Source organism: Pleurodeles waltl, chromosome 9 (assembly GCF_031143425.1).
Source record: "Pleurodeles waltl isolate 20211129_DDA chromosome 9, aPleWal1.hap1.20221129, whole genome shotgun sequence".
NCBI classification, from domain to species: Eukaryota; Metazoa; Chordata; class Amphibia; order Caudata; family Salamandridae; genus Pleurodeles; species Pleurodeles waltl.
In genome coordinates this window covers 653,008,861-653,027,829 of record NC_090448.1, presented here as the reverse complement: position 1 = coordinate 653,027,829, position 18,969 = coordinate 653,008,861, and the positions used below count along the sequence as shown (strand labels likewise).

Sequence of the window (18,969 nt, the reverse complement as noted above, 5' to 3'; positions counted from 1 at the left end):
AATCCTGAAGACTGTACTCTTTCTGATGCCACTGACCGGAAGGAGGACTCTGGTATGAAAAGGTATTTTCTGCAGAAAATTTGACTCTTAGGGCTGGTATGTATTCTACTTATACTGCACAGTCCTTGGTTCAGGACTTTGACAAACTTGCTGTGGGTGTGCAGGATGGGTCGGAATGTTCTGAATTACTGTCAGTTATGGAACAACAGGCCGGTTTATTGGCAGATATTTTTTCTGATATTATCTGCTCCTCGGCTATGGCTTCTGGGGTAGTGATTGGAGCCCACAGATCTCTTTGGTTGCGACAGTGGAAAGCTGATCCTGGGGAGAAGGTGGTTCTCCTGAGATTTCCTTTTGAGGGTCAAGCTCTGTTTGGGGATCAGTTGCCTGTCATGATTTCTAAAGCATTTAAGGACCGCAAGCCTGCTTTGCCTTATAAGGGAGGTTCTGCCTCAGGCAGTGGGTGGAAGTCGCATTCTAGGTCCTCTCCCAAGTTTGCTCCTTGGTCCTCTTATTCCAGGAAGCGTAGGTTTCAGCCTAGGTTTTCTCCAAAGAAGTAAATTCCCTCGGCGAACAGTGATCCCAAGAAGGGCTCCTGACAATCAGGGTTATTGAGAGTGGCAAGTGGGAGGAAGACTGGAACATTTCCCATCTGAATAGCAAAAGATGTCACCAATCAGTGGGTCCTGAACATTGTAGAGAATGGATACTCCATAGAGTTCGATCTTGTTCCTCCTGACACTGGGGTTCGTCCAACTCCTTTGCCTGTGGAAGAAGGCAGAGAGGAAAGGAGTCCGAAATTTGCTGTTAAAAAGAGCCATTTGCAGGGTGCCGGTGGAGGAATGGAGGAAAGGGGGCTTATTATGTTCTGTAACTTATTCCAAAACTGAATGGGGTTTTCATCCGCTCTTGAATATCAAATGGGTGAATTATTGGATCAAGACTGTGCACTTCCGGATGTTGACCATTCAGTATGTTCTTCCTCTGATTACTCCAGGGGATTTTTTGGGGTCTCTGGATCTTCAGGATGCTTACCTCCACATGCCTGTAGCAGTTTCCTCTCAAAGGTTTCTGCGTTTTGCAATAGGCCCGGACCATTTTCAGGTCTGTTTTCTTCCCCTTGGCCTGAAGTCCTCTCCCAGGGTGTTCACGAAAGTGCTGGCTCCTCTCGTGGCACTTCTGCATGCGGAAGGGGTGTTTGTGCATCCTTACCTGGACGATCTGTTGATCCAGGCTCCAGACGCCGATCTCATGAGACTTCATGTGGACAGGGTCTTGGGGGTCATCCAGGGTCACGGTTTCTTAATCAATTGGGGGAAATCATATTTGGTGCCTTCCCAGGACCAGGTGTTTATCGGGGCTCATTTTCAGACTCTGCAGGGGTTGGTGACTGTTTCAGAGAGGAGGTGGAGGGGCCTTCAGGATCAGGTGAATGCGGTGCTGTCTCAGGTGGCTCTCAGGGCGCTTCAGTGGCTGCGGCTACAGGGGCACTTGGCTTCGGTGATATTGTTGGTTCCTTGGGCCAGGTTTCATCTACTTTGTCTGGTCAATTGGTTGCTTTCCCAGTGGTCACTGGATCCTTGCAATCTTCGGGCCTGCATTCCTGTGTCAGATTACATTCACCGGGAGTTGGATTGGTGGATGGTGCCTGCTCCTCTCCATATTGGGGTTCTTTTGTTTCCTCCGGTGCCTGTGGTGCTGACGCCTGATGCCAGTCTCTCGGAGTGCGGGGTGTGGCTGGGGTCGGAGCAGGTTCAGGTGTTTTGGTCTGTGAGAGAATCGGAGAGGTCCCCGAATTGGAGGGAGTTGACTGCGGTCCGTCTAGCTCTGGTGCATTTTCAAGTGATCTTGCGGGGGAAGGCGGTTTTAGTCCACATGGACAACTTTGTGGCCAAGTCTTATATCAATAGGCAGTGGGGGATCAGGTCCCGCTCGCTGAATCTGGTTGCTCAGGCCATTTTTTTATGGGCTCAGCATTCAGTTCTGTCTCTTCGAGCCACATACATTCAGGGGGGCGGACAATGTTCTGGCAGATCAATTGAGGAGGGTCATTCCCTCCTCCCGGGATTTCTCCCTTCAGGTGTCTCTGTTCCATTGTCTTGTGCGGCGATGGGGTCGGCCGTTTTTGGACTTGTTTGCATCCCCAGAAAATGTGAAGGTGGAGAAGTTCTGCTCCCAGTCTCGGTGTCCTCAGGCATGGACATTGGACAGGCTAACGTGTCAGTGGCCACAGGGTCTTCTTTATGCGTTTCCCCCTTTTCAGTTGATCAGATACTTTCTTTTCCAGCAGGTGGGGGCTCAGGTGATTTTGATCACTCCCCGTTGGCCTTGTGCGTATTAGTTTCCTCTGCTTCAGTGGTTGGCCTCCGGGACGGAGTGGGTTCTTCCTCTCCATCCCTCTCCTCTGGTGTTTCCTTGTCTCTCCCGGGGATCCTTGCAGACGCTGCACTTGAAGGCTTGGAGGTTGAAAGGCAGGGTTTGACTGGACTGGGGGTTCCTGGTCCTTTGGCTGTGATTTTGCAGGCTGCTAGGCGTAAGTCCACGGTACATTCCTAATGATGTCAGTGGAAGGGTTTTTCCTCGTGGTGTTTGTGGCAGCATATTGACCCTACGGTGGCTTCTCTTTTTGTGATCATGCAGTTTTTGCAGGATGGGGCGCGTATGGGGTTGTCGGTGGCTACATTGCGAGTGCAGTGGGTGGCGATCCAAGCTTTTCGGGGTCCTTGGCGAAATTTGGAGGATGATGGTCATTTGATGCACACATTTTTTCAGGGTCTGGTGAATTTGTTTCTGAGACCTGTATGGTCTTTTCCTGGCTGGAACCTCCAGTTCTGTTGGATGTGTTGCTGGACTACCCTTTCAAACCTTTGGGGACATTGATTTAAATAATTTGACTTTGAAGACTTATTTTTTGGTGGCTATTACTTCGGCCAGGTGTTTGGGGGAGTTCGGTAAGTTATCCTGCTCTTTTCCTTTTTGCAAAATTTTTCATGATCGGGTTGTGCTGGTTCCGGTTCCCCCTTTTGTGCCTAGGGTTAATTCGGCTTTTCATGGTCGCCAGGAGGTGATTCTTCCCGCTTTTTTTCCTGACCCTTCCTCTGAGGAGGAGGTCAGATTACATGATTTTGATGTGCGGCGGTCCTTGTTGTGTTATTTGAAGGTGGTTGCTGCGTTTCATAAAGGGGATTCTTTGTTTGTAAATGTTGGTCCTAAATGGAAAGGGGGGAAGCCTTCTACTGCTTCCCTGAGTCGCTGGATCCAGTTGATGGTGCTGTTGGCCTATGATTTGAAAGGGGTAGTGCCTCCATCTGGGATTCAGGGTCGTTCCACTCGGGGTACGGCTGCTACTCTAGCTGAGTTGCAGGGCGATTCGGTGTTGGAGATTTGTAGAGCCGCTACTTGGGCGTCTCCATCCACTTTTGCGCAACACTACTGTATTGCTGAATAGGGTGTTTGGAGTCTGTTTTGGGGCACAGGGTTTTGCCTCTATGAAGGAATGGGGGTCTTTCTGTGTCTGGACTGGTTGTAATTAAATGTGTTTTTTTATGCATTGCAACTCAGTTGTCTGTTTCCCGTTTTTACTTGCTATGTCTCATTTGTCAATAAGGAAGTGATGAGAGGTAATGTGTCCATTACTTATCATTAATGGCATTATTCCTTGTCCTACTCCCTCACCTTCCTTACAGTTCCCTCCCTCCCGGTACAGGAAAACTGAGTTGCCTTTGGTTTGTTTCTGTACAGGAGTGGGTGGGTGGACCTTTTGAAAAGAGAGGGGAGGGGTCTAGGTGAGGCAAAGGGGCCTCATTGGTCAAAAAGGAAGGCGAGGGAGTAGGACTACAAGTAATGCCATTAACGATAAGTAATGGACGCATAACTCTCTTCCATATGAAAGAAAAAATGTATGTTTCAGCTCTAGGAAGCCCCAGAGGTTCAACTTCCTACAGAGAGTCAGAAATATAGAAATTGTTGCACTGCGTATCCTATGTCACATCAGGGTTAGTGAATTGGAACTACTTAAAGAGCTAATAATAACAGTAGACTGCAACACTTCTGCAGAGCAGTTTGATACCAGCTGTAAGTACAGGCAGAGTGAAGATATCCAATGTGTCTGATTTTGTCTTTTATCCCACTCTCTTCCCTCGGGCCTGCTGTTGAGCAGCATAGAAACCCTTTCATGGTTATAATTTGGGTCACGGAATCAAAGAGCTTGACATCACTCATACTCGAAATGGACCAACAGATCAGTGCACATCTGACGCAAAACTAAAAAAAAAATTGTGCCGTAATTCCTTGATTTCTACAGGATTACACAGCATACCATATAAATTGATATTAGTAGAGTACACTCAATATTTGTCTTTCAAAATTGGAGCCATTGGCTTCATTCCCAAACCTGCTCTTGCTAACCCAACATCCTCCAGATTAGAATGCATTTCTGACTGATCTTTCTCTGTGGGTTTAAGTCACATTTAGCCATAGAAAGTTCTCAATCATCACCTTAGATTTAATTTCCGATATCTCACTATCTCCAAGCTGTCCAGGTGCTCTAACTCCTATCTGCTCATTCGTGTAAGTATAATAAGTTTGGGGATGGAAATCAGGTGCCCTAGAGTTAATATTTGGATATTTAAATAAGAGGTTCTAATATTAGTGATGCTAATAGAGTGCTCTGTAGAAGGAGAATTTCATTGATTCCAAGGATTGGTGGTCTCAGAGCTAAAACCCATTTTATGGGTGATATTCATTACCATTACTTCTTCTTGCTTATTCAGTGAGGAGAACATGTCCCATTTCCCAATAGTCATTCCAGTACTTGTTTCATGTGCAGCACTATGGATAGAATATTTTATTAAACGTTTCTTAAACTTATGGTCAACATTCCCCAGATCTAATTATGGTTGCTTTTGTATATTTCGTAACGTTTTATTTTTTTTAAAAATGCTCCATTTCGGATCATACTAGAGGATCCATTCTCAGGTTAAGCCACTGTTCTTCCTACAGAATTACAAAGGTATACATTGGGTTGTTTCCTTACAAGCGGTTCATTTCAGGAGGTTACTTAACTGAGGAAACGTTTCTCTATTTATTCAAGTGCCTTGTGAGTAGCGTCAGCAAATGAGATGTGTCTTGGAGATTGGATATCCTGTGTAATTGTGCTACAGGATTGGTATGAGTGTGCTACTGTGTCTATTAAAGGCCTGCATCAGGACAATGAAGGCAAAGTTTCAATCCTGTATCCTAGGAGTACAGAAATCGACCGGACAATTGTTCCTAGATTTTAAGAACTGGGGTGGTGGCAGTCCCTAACTTCATTGTATCAGTGGTACCTCCCTGCAAGGACTGTTTTAACAAGTGCATACCTGTTGGGATGGAAGTAACCCATTCATGGTATACATGTGTTTACACCTGCTTTGGCTGACCCAAGTGTGTATGACATTGGTATCCTTACACATTTTTGGCCCAGGTTTACATGATAATCCAGTGTTGGCACTGAGGCCTAGACCTATCTGAAGGAAAGCCTAGCACCTGATCAGTGACCTGGAGAGACACACCAAGCATACCCTGGTACGTGCAAGTGTATTGCCTAAATTCCGAGTTCTGAAGAGTGGAGACCTAGACAGCTTTAGAAATTCTATGAAATCGTAATAGTGACTGATTTCAGATGAGTCCATTCTTAGTGCTCCCATTTGATAGATGGTAGGGAAGATGGAGTGAATCAGCAGTTTCTTTTTTAAAGGTGAGGAAATATCCAGAAAGGACCTGCCTTTTTGTCTGTCCCTGATTGTTACTTTAGGAGGGCTTATGACAGATAGGAGCAGAGACTTTTCACTTCATTATGCCCTTGTTTCGGAATCTCCGATTGGAACCAGCATTATCAGTATCTACAGTGAGAGCCATCAGCCTTCCAAAAAAGTGTAATTGCACGCAGGGCCACAAAATAATATTCGAAAGGAAGCCAGATCAAACCAGTTTCAGGACCATAGACAGTGGATCCACATCCTCTGAAAAATGAGTATAAAACTGGGACCCAAACTATCCCACATTGTTCCAGTTCCAAATACGTCTTGAATTAAGGAAGGGAATGCTCTGCAGAGTGCTTGAAGAGCCTGTATGTGATCAGATCCGATATCTGACTCAAAGTCAGCCTCCTAGAGGTGAGGGACATCACCTGAAGTCTGCACAATTTGCTGGAGAAGCTGTGCCTACCTACTTAGAGAAAGACAGACAGTGACTAGCCATTCATGAGGAAAGATTGTCAAGGAAGAGAAACCCAGCAGTGTTCCTGGTGCATAGAACACCCAGAAGAAGCCGAGTGCTATTTGTTAGGGTGTCTGGTGTGACCCAAGCTGAAAAAGCTCATCCAGCCTGATTACAGGGTTCATTTAATGAACTAAATAAAGCAACATAAACCTTGGGTGCTGTAATTCTATCCTACATCTCTTTCATAGACTGAGGGGCATGCCGGCCACCAACAAGCTGTGCTTTCAGGCATTATCGTCTCTGCAGCTAACAACAACTCAAATGACCTGGAGGACACAACTGTGAAAGACAACTGCTGACTCCCAATATTGGATGCCACAACTCTGACTTGACTCGAGAGGCAGAGTCATTGCTGTGACCCTGCCCCTACTGCCAAAGGACTCTGCCTTGTTACCACAAAGAGCACAGTCCCATTGCACCAATGCTGAACTGAGCTCAGCAAGGACAGATAACACAAGGCAGCACTTAAAAGAATGAGAGTCTCTGTCTTTCTCTAGAGTTGTGTATTGAAATCTAGCATAAGTGCCACCACAAGCCCTTAAATGAGATACAACTTGAATTAACCAACGGGTTCCCCACATTTGAGGATCACCTGCATAACCAAACACAATAATAGAATCTGAGCCACTTCATGGCAGAGTGTCCGCACAATAGCAAGTCCCCTTAGATAAATGGGAGCTACAACTGTAGTAATGTCATCGGAGGTGGGTATTAGTTTCCCTGGTACAGTCCCTTGACTCGGTGATAGAGTTTTACATTTGATTGTAATTCAAAGCATTAGAAGAACCATGTAACTGAACCGAGACCTGGCTGTAGAATTGTGTTATTAAAGTACTTGTCTTTTCACAAGAAAATTATTGGCCTGGATGGTAGATTATTGTGCCTTTTTGTTGACCATTGAGTTATTGTCTTTGACTGCTCACCCTCGCTAACTGAGAGTCAAGAGTGGAAAGAGCATTATTGGCCCAGCTTGGAGAACCACAGTAGGACATTAGTTGTGGCCCCGTAGCCATCTTCTGCCATGTCACCCTCCCAAACAGGGTTTGATAATACTTCTCATCAAAAACAAAAAAAAGCAGCCATCAATCTAATATCAACAGCCACCTCTTCACCCACCCTTCACTACAGTACACATTTCGACCTTACACGCCCACTCTATGTCTTCACTCATCCTAGAACCTGAAATCACAAGGATCTTATTATCCTTCAAGCAATTTATCTTCTGCACAGCTGACACCTGTAATGCAAAAGTCATCAACCTTGGCATATTAGTCCCTGCTTCATTAGAGGCTGTGGTGTTCCAATGGTTAGAATACTGAAACAACCTGTATACTGATCACCCAATGTTTACTCCCAGTAAAATGGAAATGATTCAGAATCATGCTGCTGGACGTACACTCAACCCCATCATGTGTACAATCTTGTTGTTCCACACGCTCACAGCTCAAGAGATAGCACAGTACTAAACTTTGTGCATAGTGTGCAACAATAGCCTGATGACGCAGAAATGAAGGTTTTACATTTATTAGCGCATAAACGTAGTGCTGCAATAATCAAGCGTGACTTTAAAAAGATTGTACGGGGACAAAATGTGCCCTCAGAGTAGTTTGCCAACATTTATAAGCGTGCTTTATATAACGTGATCTATTAGAATTGTACCAATCTGACATAACCGTAAACGTGCGCCATGATTTGCTTGTTTGAAATGTTTTAACTTAGCATAACTTTAGTGGAGGCTTCGGCCTAGTTGCCTTGTCTCACGGTTTAGATGCTCGTATTTTTCCAATGTGCTAATGAACGTGTATTCTTGCTTGAAGCTGTACTTTTCCAGTGAGATCGGTTCACATGCTTATCTTTAAGGTTTCGTGCCAGCCTGGCATCTTCTTCTTTGCTCCAAGGTCAATCTGCAGGTGCGGACAATGGAAGCTCTGAAAGTGAGTTAATTGGTAAAATATGTTGCAACTTACGTTCCCGACTCCAAGGATAATGTATGCCTAGGTAGAAGCTTGTGAATTGTTGGTTTTGATTGGACAATTTGAAGCCAACCTATGAACCCTCCAATGGAAGACCCTACTGGATTTGAACTGTTGTTTATAAAACCCAGGTGCACAAGGAGAAAGCAGCCATTATAGACTATTGCACCCTTTGCGGACATTAGAGACATTTCGGACATTGCCCATTATAGCCATTGCAGCCATTATGGCCCATCTTGCCGACTTCGTCATTTTGCCATCTTCTACGATGCCAATTGATGTTCGACGCCATTTTGAATGAGACTTTGATGCTTTCTCTAATCGAGAGAAAGAGACTTTAAGTAACTTTCACCCTAGAGACTTTAACTTTGATTCGTCCCTTTGCATAAAGTAGTAGTTTTGTCCTTTTATCTTGCCGCAGTGAGGCAATTGCCCCGTCCACCCTGCCCCTTTGCCCCGTCCCATGCTGATCGAATCCGGTACCAGTGAGACGAAGACTTCCTTGAATGCTGATTGAATTTGGTAAATATGAAAGGAAAATGTACAATTGCATTGTGTTTTCTTTTTAGGTAACCAACTGCTGATTTTGATAAGAGCCCTAGTTAGGAGTTTTTCCAAATTAATGTTGCCAAATTGTTTTGCATGAAGTCCCACATGCGTATGCTAATTCGAGGTTAGATGAGGATTCATTTGTTGCACGATGCAATTTGAGACCTTGTTATGCTGACTAATGTATGCAATTAGCCCATTACAGATTATAGTTTTAGTGGTTTGCGTTGCTATCATCGAATGCATTGTTATTCAAATACTGCATAGATTGCATCTTTTTCGCCGTTATGGACAGCTAGTAATGTTCATTTACGTATATCATTTGGTGTTGAGACACATTTATATTGTGCTAGCTTTGTTAATATAGGGAAATAAATTCATTAACTTTGAATAAACTGGTGTGGTTATTCATGGCCGAAAGGTCATGGTTCGCCGAAATGTTTTCTGGATTAATTGTGAAGTGTTATGTTGATCAGGGCATTGCTTATGTTCGTTATTGATTATTGATTTGATTAAATTGATTACTCTCGGGTGAAGAGAGCCCCACTTGGTCAAAAGATTCATCGACCCAAGAGCGTTCAGATGTAGGTAATTTATTAGGACGGAACGCTCTAACAGCCTCCTGATGGCTACCCCAGACTATTTCACCAGAGTCTTGCAGCCCTACGTTCCATGCAGCATCTGAGATCGACCGCAATATAGCTTTGGTCCATCTAGAGTCAATGGATTTAGTAGCTCAACTCACAACAACAAAGACTACGCTCTCTGGTATACTTTCCCCCTCCATCTGAAACATGTATATAACTTTACAGTTTCTGAACGCCCTGAAGACACACCACTTTCACTCTATAACCTGCACATGTCTTACCCTTTTTCAAAACGTCAACGTTAACTTAGCTGCTAACAATCTTTGTATCTGCAATCGACACAAACTCAACAGTCAGGAAAATGCTGGGTTCCTCCTTAAAACATTTTTGTCTTGTATTCCCAATATCTGGATTAAAGGACATGCATCCCTGGGACTCTGCGCAGTCTTTGGTCTACATAAAGTCTGCAGTGTGTATAACAATCACTGTTCGTAAAAAGTCAACCCATGCTTCTTACTGCTATGAGAAGGCAGTAATGTGGTATGTGGCACTCTACTGAAACCCCATATAAATGAGTAAATAAAGTATTTCAGAGATGCACTCTATTCTTATGTAAGGCCATCGAAAGGCCCACAAATAGATAAAACACAGCTTTAATGGCCATGGGCATGATTAAACAACATATATCAAAGAAAGGCCCCTATTAGTCAAAGGTTCAGATGTCTGGAATACCCTGGAACCCAACATCACAAGACAAACAAAATCATCTCTGGTTCGGTAGTAGGATATTTTATAGCAATGGCGACAGTGGTATAAGAATGGAAAATGAGGGCCCCCCCATGCAATATGTGAACAGGGGCACCAAGTCTCCCAAATCCCATAGATATACATTGGTCTTGGGCTGACTGGGGCTCCATTTGAATGTCTGGAGCTGCCTGAAGAGTTGAGGGCCTCCTGCGCCACAGGGGCTGCAGGGACATGCGTTATACCCCTGGCTGACAAGGCTTCTGCTAAACATTGAGGTAATTTTAAAATTTGCAATGTTAATAAATGGTCTGTATATAGAAAGACCATGCTATGTAACATGTACATTTTCAATAAAATACCCCAACTGCAGTACTCTCAAGGTGCAAAGCTGTAGCATATTGAACAATTGTTATGTTATGTTATGTCAGTTTGTAAAGTGCTCAATTACCCAAGGGTGTCTTGGCGCTGGCTTTGATGGCAGTGCAAGGAATCCTGAAAGATAAAGAACCTATTCATTCTTTTTTTCCTTTCTTTAATATTCAGGATCCTAATGGAGAGAGAACCTACTCATTATTAAACAACCAAGTTTACAAGGCTTCCCTGAATGCTAGTAGACTAGGATATGTTTTGATGTATATTGGCAGAGCAGTACAAGCACTTGTTGCTCTCCACACAAAGCTTCTGCCTCCCCAAGCAAAACTTTTAAACTTAGGGACAACAGTAAGGTCCTTCCTGGTATGTACAATTTGAAGCTGTCTTTGAGAAAAGCTGGCCCTAGGTCGTTTAGTGCTTTATAAGCAACGCAGAGAGCCTTGAAAACAATTCAGACAAGCTGCTGCATTCTGCAAAGTTTGCAGTTTGTTCAGTATGTAGTAGTGAACATTAAGGAGCTGGCAATTACAGCAATCTAACTTAGCCATCACTAATGATGTGACAAGCATTTTCTGAAGATATATTGGGATATGAGGAAAAATCTTCTTTAGTGACCTGAGAGTGAAAAATGTGGAGGAGGTCACTGCGTTGACTTGGGCGATGTAGCACACTCTGTCATAAAGTAGAACTCCAAGATTACGAGTTAGGCTTACTGGAGCAAGGAGCAAATCAATTTCCTGCGGCCACCAGGAAGGGGTCGAGAAAGAAGTATGGGTTCCGAACAATAAAGCTTCAGTCTTAATTGAGTTCAGTCTGAGACACTTCTTATTCATCCATGTGTTGACCGCCCGCATGCATTCACAGAATCTGAGCCCTGTGTCAGTGCTGTCGCTGGCAAGAGTGACGACAATCAGTATGTCATTTGAGCATGATGTGAGAGAAAAACCAAAGGATCTATTTAGATCAGCCAGCAAAGTAACGTAGACAATAAAAAGAGTTTTGACTAAGCCAGGGCCCATAGGGGCCCCCTCAAAGAAGGGAGAACAGCGGTGATACAAATTTACCCAGACGGGCAACCTGATTGTGACCAGAGAGGAAGGAATTTAGAAAATTCCACGCAGCTCCAGCGATCACGATGTTGGCTAGGCGATCCATCAGCAGCCCATGATTGACAGTATCAAAAGCTGCTGATAGATCAAGCAGGATGCGAGCTGCCCCTCCTTCACGATCAAGAGACAGCCTCATCTCCTCAGTAGCTATGGCCACTGTAAAAGCCAAACTGCATTGCATTCAGGAAATTGTTGGACTTGATGTAATCCATGAGTTGTTTATTGATGACTTTTTCAACAATTTTGGCTGGTAGGGATAGGCAGGGTGTGGGTTGGTAACTGTTGGGGTCCTTAGGATCGTTGTTGATTTTTTTAGGAGGGGAAGCACTGAGGCTTTCTTCCAGATCACAATAAAAGCCCCATCTTGAACATCAGTTGAAAAATGTCCAAAAGCTTAGGAGCGATAGTCTCAGAAGCCAACTTGGCCAACCTTGGGGGCTTGGGTTCAGCAGGGAGCCTGCTTTAGTAGTGCTGATTAGTCTTGTGACTTCCTCCAAGGAACCAGATGATAACTCTCTAAGGATCGGACCCTCCACTGAGGGTTTTGAGTTTGCCAAATTGATTTGTGTGAGAGGGGTCAAGAAGGAGAAATTGCTGTAAACAGCTTCAACTTTATGTAAGAAATAAATGGCTAGCGAATTTCAGAAAGAATGATATGCCAGAGAAATTGTTACTTGACACTGTTGTCAGTTTGATGACTGCTTGGAAAAATTATTTAGTCAAATTATTGGCTGCTTCTATTTTGTTGGTAAAGTAGGCAGTTTTTTCCTTAACTATCATGACTTCATAAGCTGCCGGACAGTTCTTATACTTAACCTTCTCTCTCATTGCACTCTGATCTCCATCTCCCCTCATGTCTTCCTCAGCTTTGTTTGAGTGCTCTATCCTCTTTTGAAAACAAAGGAGGGGAGATGTTACTTCTCTTAAATTTGACCATTTTGACTGCTGCCAGGGAGCAGGCAACTGTATCTAGCCATTTTGTGTATTGAGATACGACTGCATCAATGTCCTCTGAGTGGACAGGGAATTAATCTAATACTGTTTTATTAAAAAGATCTGGCTGAATTTTGTCCCAAGCCCATGAGAATAACACAGTCGGTTGGACTTTGGCAACGTACTCCAGGTGGTTTATATTTATATTGAATAGAACTGCACTATGATCTATCCAAGCCATAGGAAGAATCTTTATGTTATCTAGTGAGGTGTTATTAGTGAAGATTCCATCTATGTTAGGTGTGTGGAGCTGGCTCTAGTTTGTGAGAGGCCTAAGCCTGGCATAGACTGTAAGAGTGCTTCTGTATCCTTGTCAGAGTGTGCCTCTAAGTAAATGTAAAAGTCGCCTAGGACTGTGTAGTCAATGGATAAAATATTGGCCTCGAGAACACTACTAATCTCCTGTGAGAAGATTGGTCTGGGACAAGGTGGGCAATAGATGACCACCCCTCTAAAAGTCTGATTTCTAGTGTTTTTGGTGGTGAAAGAAACTGCCTCACAATAGGGTGTAGGAAACAGGGTTGCAATGGACCATTAAGTCCGACCAATATATGATGGCTTTACCGCCACCACCCTTGAGCAGTCTACCCCGTCTGTACATGGCAAAGCCAATGGGAAGGGCTTCCATAATATCCAAGTTGGATGACAGCCCATGTTTCCATAACAAAAGCCATGGAGGGTTTATCGGTGTCAATGAACAATCGGAATTGTGTACTGTGCTTAACTAGTGATCTAGCATTAATTAGTGTGAAAGGCAGTTTTTTTTAAATCAAATTCATTTTAGACGGAAAGCCAGGGGGATTTATTGACGTTGTGGTCACAGTGGTGACTGCACTAGCCTGCCAGGGCTCAGCTGCGTCTATATGTATGCCACATACCTGGCTGATATGAGTTGCAGAGGCCAGAGTGGAGCTGATCTCTAGCTTGGTGCAGCCCCTGTTCTTCCCTGATTTTGATGCCAGTAGCGCATCAGGCATATAAGTTGGATTTGGCTGTTCATCTGGAACCAAACTTACAGGGGGACTGGCGCTTGGCCCGGACAGGCGCAGACTGGTGTGTCTTTGGCACACCTTATGCACACCAGTGGACTGAACGCGCTGTCCTGCCCTTTAAATAACTTGCCATAGATGGGGCGTGGCAGGAGGCATGGCTTGAACACTTTGAAGAATGTCCAGCAACCCTATGAAATCAGTCAGGCTCCCCTGTAACTGGAACCTACTGGTAACGGAAATCTAATTAAAAAAAACATGAGAAAGCTAAAATCATAAAACAATTAAAACAAAGGGATCATTGGAATGACCTAATCAAAACATGCATTTATAAACCATATTTAAGAAGCTATTCACTGTCAAGCATCATTGCAGATGTCATGTGTGACCACCCTGCTGCCTGCATCATCTAGTTCATATAGATTATGGCCCACATTTATCAAAGGATTGCATTGCACTTGTGTCGTGCAGGGTGACGGAACAGCGATGCCATCCTTAAGTCAAATTAACCTAGCCACGCACGGCAACCCTGCATGGATTGGTAAGTCTGGAGTAAAGCGGGACAGCACAAGTCGTTGCCTTGTGTTACTCTGCTCTGGGAAGGCATTACATTTCTGGAGAGTGAGTGTTTCCATGCTACCATCCATGGATTTTGACGCATTCCTAGATTTGCGTAAACCTGGGAATGCATCAAAGCTATATTCTTCCCAACAGAGGCGCAACAAGAAGAAATATCTTGATTTCTCCTTGTTCTTTCTTCTTTCTAAGTATGCTGCATACGGCAACACACTTAGAAAGAGGAAAAGGCCTATACAGATTGTTTTTGAGCAGGAAGGAGTTCCTTCCTGCCCAAAAACAATCTTACCTGCAACACAGGCACCCTTGCACCATGGCACAATCTGCCTGCATTGGTACTAGGCAGCACATTGTGCACCTACGCAGTGAGAGAGCAGGAATGTGCCGTAGATATGGCGCATTTATGCCCACTCCATTTGAACTAGCGCAGCACATCGTCTTGCTGCATTACGCTGAGTCAATTATGGATAAATCTGGCCCTAAGAGTATAATGGATAAAACAGACTTATTCCACAAGTACCATAGATAACACAGTTACGTACATAACATTACCTGGTGATACCTTACTGCCACGTCGGAGTTGTTGTGGTAGCTCGAACAACATCGCTAGATAAAAGAAACACGAAAAACGTTTATTAACAGAGAATTTTCTGATTGGCCGGGGATAACACATGAAAATGTATCAGAATGAGTTATACAGTTCTCAGTGTCCAAGCAGTTTAGAAATGTTCCAAATTGTTTGTGCTGAACAGGCTAAAACTCTTGTAAAATCCCAAACTGGCCAGGGAAGGGGCTTCTCCCAGGGCTAATGGACTCCATTGCCAGATGAAACAGGCCTGAAAGAAGCACCAAAGGAGCACTCCACAGTTTTCTTACAGGATCATAAATGATATCCTTTTCCAGAGATGCTCCTGGACACTGCCTTGGACATGGAGGAAGCATTAGAATATTGTATGTCTCTACTGGCTAGCCATCCATAGAAACTATGGGGCTGATTTAAGAGCCCCTAGTGCCTCCTTGTGCCACATTAGTGTCATTTTTTTTTTACACTAATGTGGCCACACAAGGCCAAAATCGCTGCGCCAAATTTACAAAGTGCGGCAATCCATGAATTGTGCCACTTTGTAACCCTTTTCACTACATTATGCCTGCACCAGGCATAATGTATACAAAGAGGGTGTTCCCTTGTTAGGGAGACCGAAAAAATGGCACAAGGAAATCTAAGAGACTTCTTTGTGTCATTTTTTTTGCACTTTTAACACCTGCTCAGAGCAAGCATTAAAAGGAGGCACACCATTGCTTACGATGGGTCTCAATAGACTTTGCAGGATTAGCTCAAGCCCTATGACTTTTCAACCCTATCCATTTTTTAAAATTGTGCAATAGAGTGAATTGCTAAGTCCAGATTTTCTCCCCTTGTGTTTAACGCTCCGTTGAGGAGAAGGCCACAAAGTGAGAGGGCGCTCATTAACCTTGCTATAAGCAGGGTGTAATGTCAGCATTGTTTTTTAAAATGGACGAGCAGGCATGAAAACATTGGTAGGAGGAGCTAGGAGTCATTCAACACTTCTGTTATTGAAATATGCTTTTAACAAACTTACAGAGGCCCTCATTGAGATATCGGCAAGCTCATCAGTGTAATATTGTGCTTCCAGTTCGTGCATCACCATAACCGGCAGTTTAGATACTAATGGAAGATGTTTCTACACGTTTTTCAGCAGCATTTTGAGGTGAAATGGGTACAGATTACCTGCGCTAAGGAGTGGTATTAATACGGCAATACCTTACTGAAACAATGTTCCTGATCATATGTCACAAAAGCTATGGGTTAATTCATGGAGTGTGGTAGGTTAGGTAAACACATGAACTCCTTGCCCTTTTATTGTCAGCAAACTAAGAGGCATATTTACAAGCCCCTTGCGCTTCCTTGTGCCTTCTTAGCATAATTTCTTTTTTACGCTAAGGATGCATTAAGGAGGCCCTCAACGTGTGCCATATTTACAAAGTTGCGCAATGCATGACTTTTGCACAACTTTGTAACCCCTTGCACCACATTATACCTGTGCCAGGTTTAATGTATGCAAGAGGGGCATTGCCCATAGGGGCATGTTTACAAGAAAGTTGCTCATAAGCTCTGATGCGCCACTTTTCTTGCATCACCCTGCGCCCCCCTGAGGTCATCCTGTTAGCACAATAGTGTCAGAATTTATGATGCTATTGTGGCGCTTTGCTGGATTAGCAGCATGATTTATAACGGTAGTCTAGCAAAGCACAAGTAAGCCTATTATGGGAGCGTCAGTTTAATGCCTGCCCTGAGCAGGTGTTAAAAATGACGCAAACAAATGGCACAGTGGCAGCTTGTAAATTTCACTGCGCCATTTGTTTGGGCCTCTCTGCATGGGAATGCCCCCTTTGCATAACTTATACCTGGCACAGGTATAATGCGGTGCAAGGGGTTACAAAGTGGTGCAATGCATTCAGTGCGCCGCTTTGTAGATATGGCACATGGTGGGGGCCTTCTTAATGCCTCCTTAGCATAAAAAAAGAGACTAGGGCGCCGCAAGTGGCTACTAAATAGTTTTCGTTTATTTGAATGAATGTTTTATTATAGGTTTTTTTTCAAACTTTCGCAGATAAACATCGCATAATCACCTGCAGTGCATTTCACTTACTGACTGTGGTTTTGCATTCGAGATCTGACTTGAAAAGTTTTGCCTAACAGGATAAAATTTAAAAAGGTAATTGACAGTTGAATCCTGGAAATGTTTTATACATAACTAGGTGGTTTCTGAAGTTAACAACATGAAACTTGCACTTTATAAATATTTATGAAGAAACGTAAGCTGCTCAATAAAACATTTTGTTGTCTGACTTTTTGTGAAAGGGCGAGTCAGCAGGACCGCCAAGTGTGCCTATTAGTAGGGCCCTGGCTTGCAAAATAGATGTTTCAAGGGTCGCATTTTGGTGAGTATTGAACCCCTCCCAGACCTGCGATTACTGATAGAGCTCTCCTGGCCATTTCCAACACTCCATTCCCATACTGCCTCCCTGCCGTCAATCACCAGGGGACAAGTTGCTTGAAGTTAAAATGGCACAGTCTATTACAGTTTACATTACATGGTTCATAAAACATCACAACTTGTGGTCATTCCTATGTTCCATTGTTATTTCTCATTATCATACATTTGTCAATTGATCAATACTTTTGATTTGTTTGTCTTTATTGATAGCATTGTCGCACAGCCTGTGAGCAATGGCCCCTTTCTGCAAGTCTCTAGCAATTAACGGTGTCTAGGTTTTCTTTACTACCAAATTCTAGGTGGTCCTCACGCCTTGCCCAGGCTGCAAGTGCCGTGTCCACCCGATGCTGGCTCTTTGCTAGCCATTGCTTGCTCCCTATGCCCCTGCCGTGAGGCATACCAAAGACACTGTCTGAGTGGCTCATCTTCTCAGACTGTTGTGCTTTTCTGGCTGTCTTTGTGTATTGTTTCTGCCATGCTTCTTGTGGTTCTTCAACCACACACATTCTGACCACCTATGAGAAACCTAGTTGTTCAAACGCCCCCAATATATTGAGTAAGAACATTGCACCTTCCTTTTGACTCCCTTGACCCACCATACTGTTCCTCCTGATTGGTGGGTTTAAACCACGCCGGCCCGTCACCTCTGCCTTTTTTCACAGGATTTGTGGACTCCTGCCTTCCGACGGCCTGCCCTCAGGGGGTGTTATTTGCGTGCCCCAAACTGATCTGGCTTTGCCTCCTGTCCCGCGACAAAAACCCCCGTTTTGTCCCCATTTGTCACCCTGAGACCACTGATGGAGGGGTTTTGTGTTTTCATTCTTCTTCGCAGTGTTGCACCCTTCTTTTGAACCCCTTGACCCACCAAACCGTTCCTCCTGATTGGCAGGTTTGAACCAACCCAGCCAATCACTGCCGCCTTTTTCCACGAGCTTTTTGGCCTCCCACCATCTGACAGCCCATCTCTACGAGGAGTTCTTTGTGGGCCCCAAACTGATCCAGCTTCGCCTCCTGTCCTGTGACAAAATCCATGTTTTTTTCTCCATCTGTCATTCTGACACAACTGGTGGAGCAGCTTTGTGTTTTCAGTTATTCTTCGGAGAGTCCTCAACTTTTCTGGGACTGGGATACTGTGAAAGTGCCTCAGTACTTGTGAATGAAAAAAGATGGCTCTATTTCACATGCTATAAAGGCATTTATGGTCTAGGTACCAAAATTCTTTACCTTGACTTCTTGAAGAAAAAGCCAACCAGACCTTCAGCAGTCAATTAACACACAAAGAGCTAATCATTTAGCTACCTTTGGGTATTTAAAGATTTTGAAAGTGCAGTGTCTATATATGACCTGGTAGCTTCCTACTGTGTAGGTTACCCACAATGGGGTCAGTCACAGTGGGTATGACCCGTTTCAGTGGCAGTTTTCATATTGCCCCCACATTGTGAGCTTTAAAATCATGAGAGCGTGGGTGTAACTTTTTGTTTAGGTTTCCAATGCGACCCACCCTTATTTTGCAAATATATGGCTTGGCTAGTGAAAACACATCTAGCCAATCATGACCAGTTCCAGTCTGTTTGCCCTCCACATTCTTCATGAAAGGTCCAGAAATGAGTTCACCCAAGTGAACACCGCTATAACTGGATAAAAGACTCAAAGTGAACAAAGGAACACTCTTGCCCTGAATTTGGGGCCATTACTTTTGGGATGCATACTGACTGTTGGAAATGGCCTTTCTGCATGGTCACCCCTAAACTTTTTGCCTTCCTCCTTCTCTTTTTCTGACTTCATTTTTGCTG

At 44.0% G+C, this 18,969-nt stretch overlaps 1 protein-coding gene across 1 annotated transcript in view; it reads right to left on the bottom strand.

Annotated features, from left to right (window-relative positions):
• LOC138259728 (uncharacterized) overlaps positions 1-18,969 on the bottom strand; it is a 136,609-nt gene that overhangs the window by 32,811 nt on the left and 84,829 nt on the right. The window contains exon 12 of the mRNA XM_069207621.1: positions 14,709-14,762. Within this exon, the coding sequence (XP_069063722.1) occupies positions 14,720-14,762 (43 nt within the window). The 3' untranslated portion in view covers positions 14,709-14,719. The remainder of the gene's footprint in view (positions 1-14,708; positions 14,763-18,969) is intronic.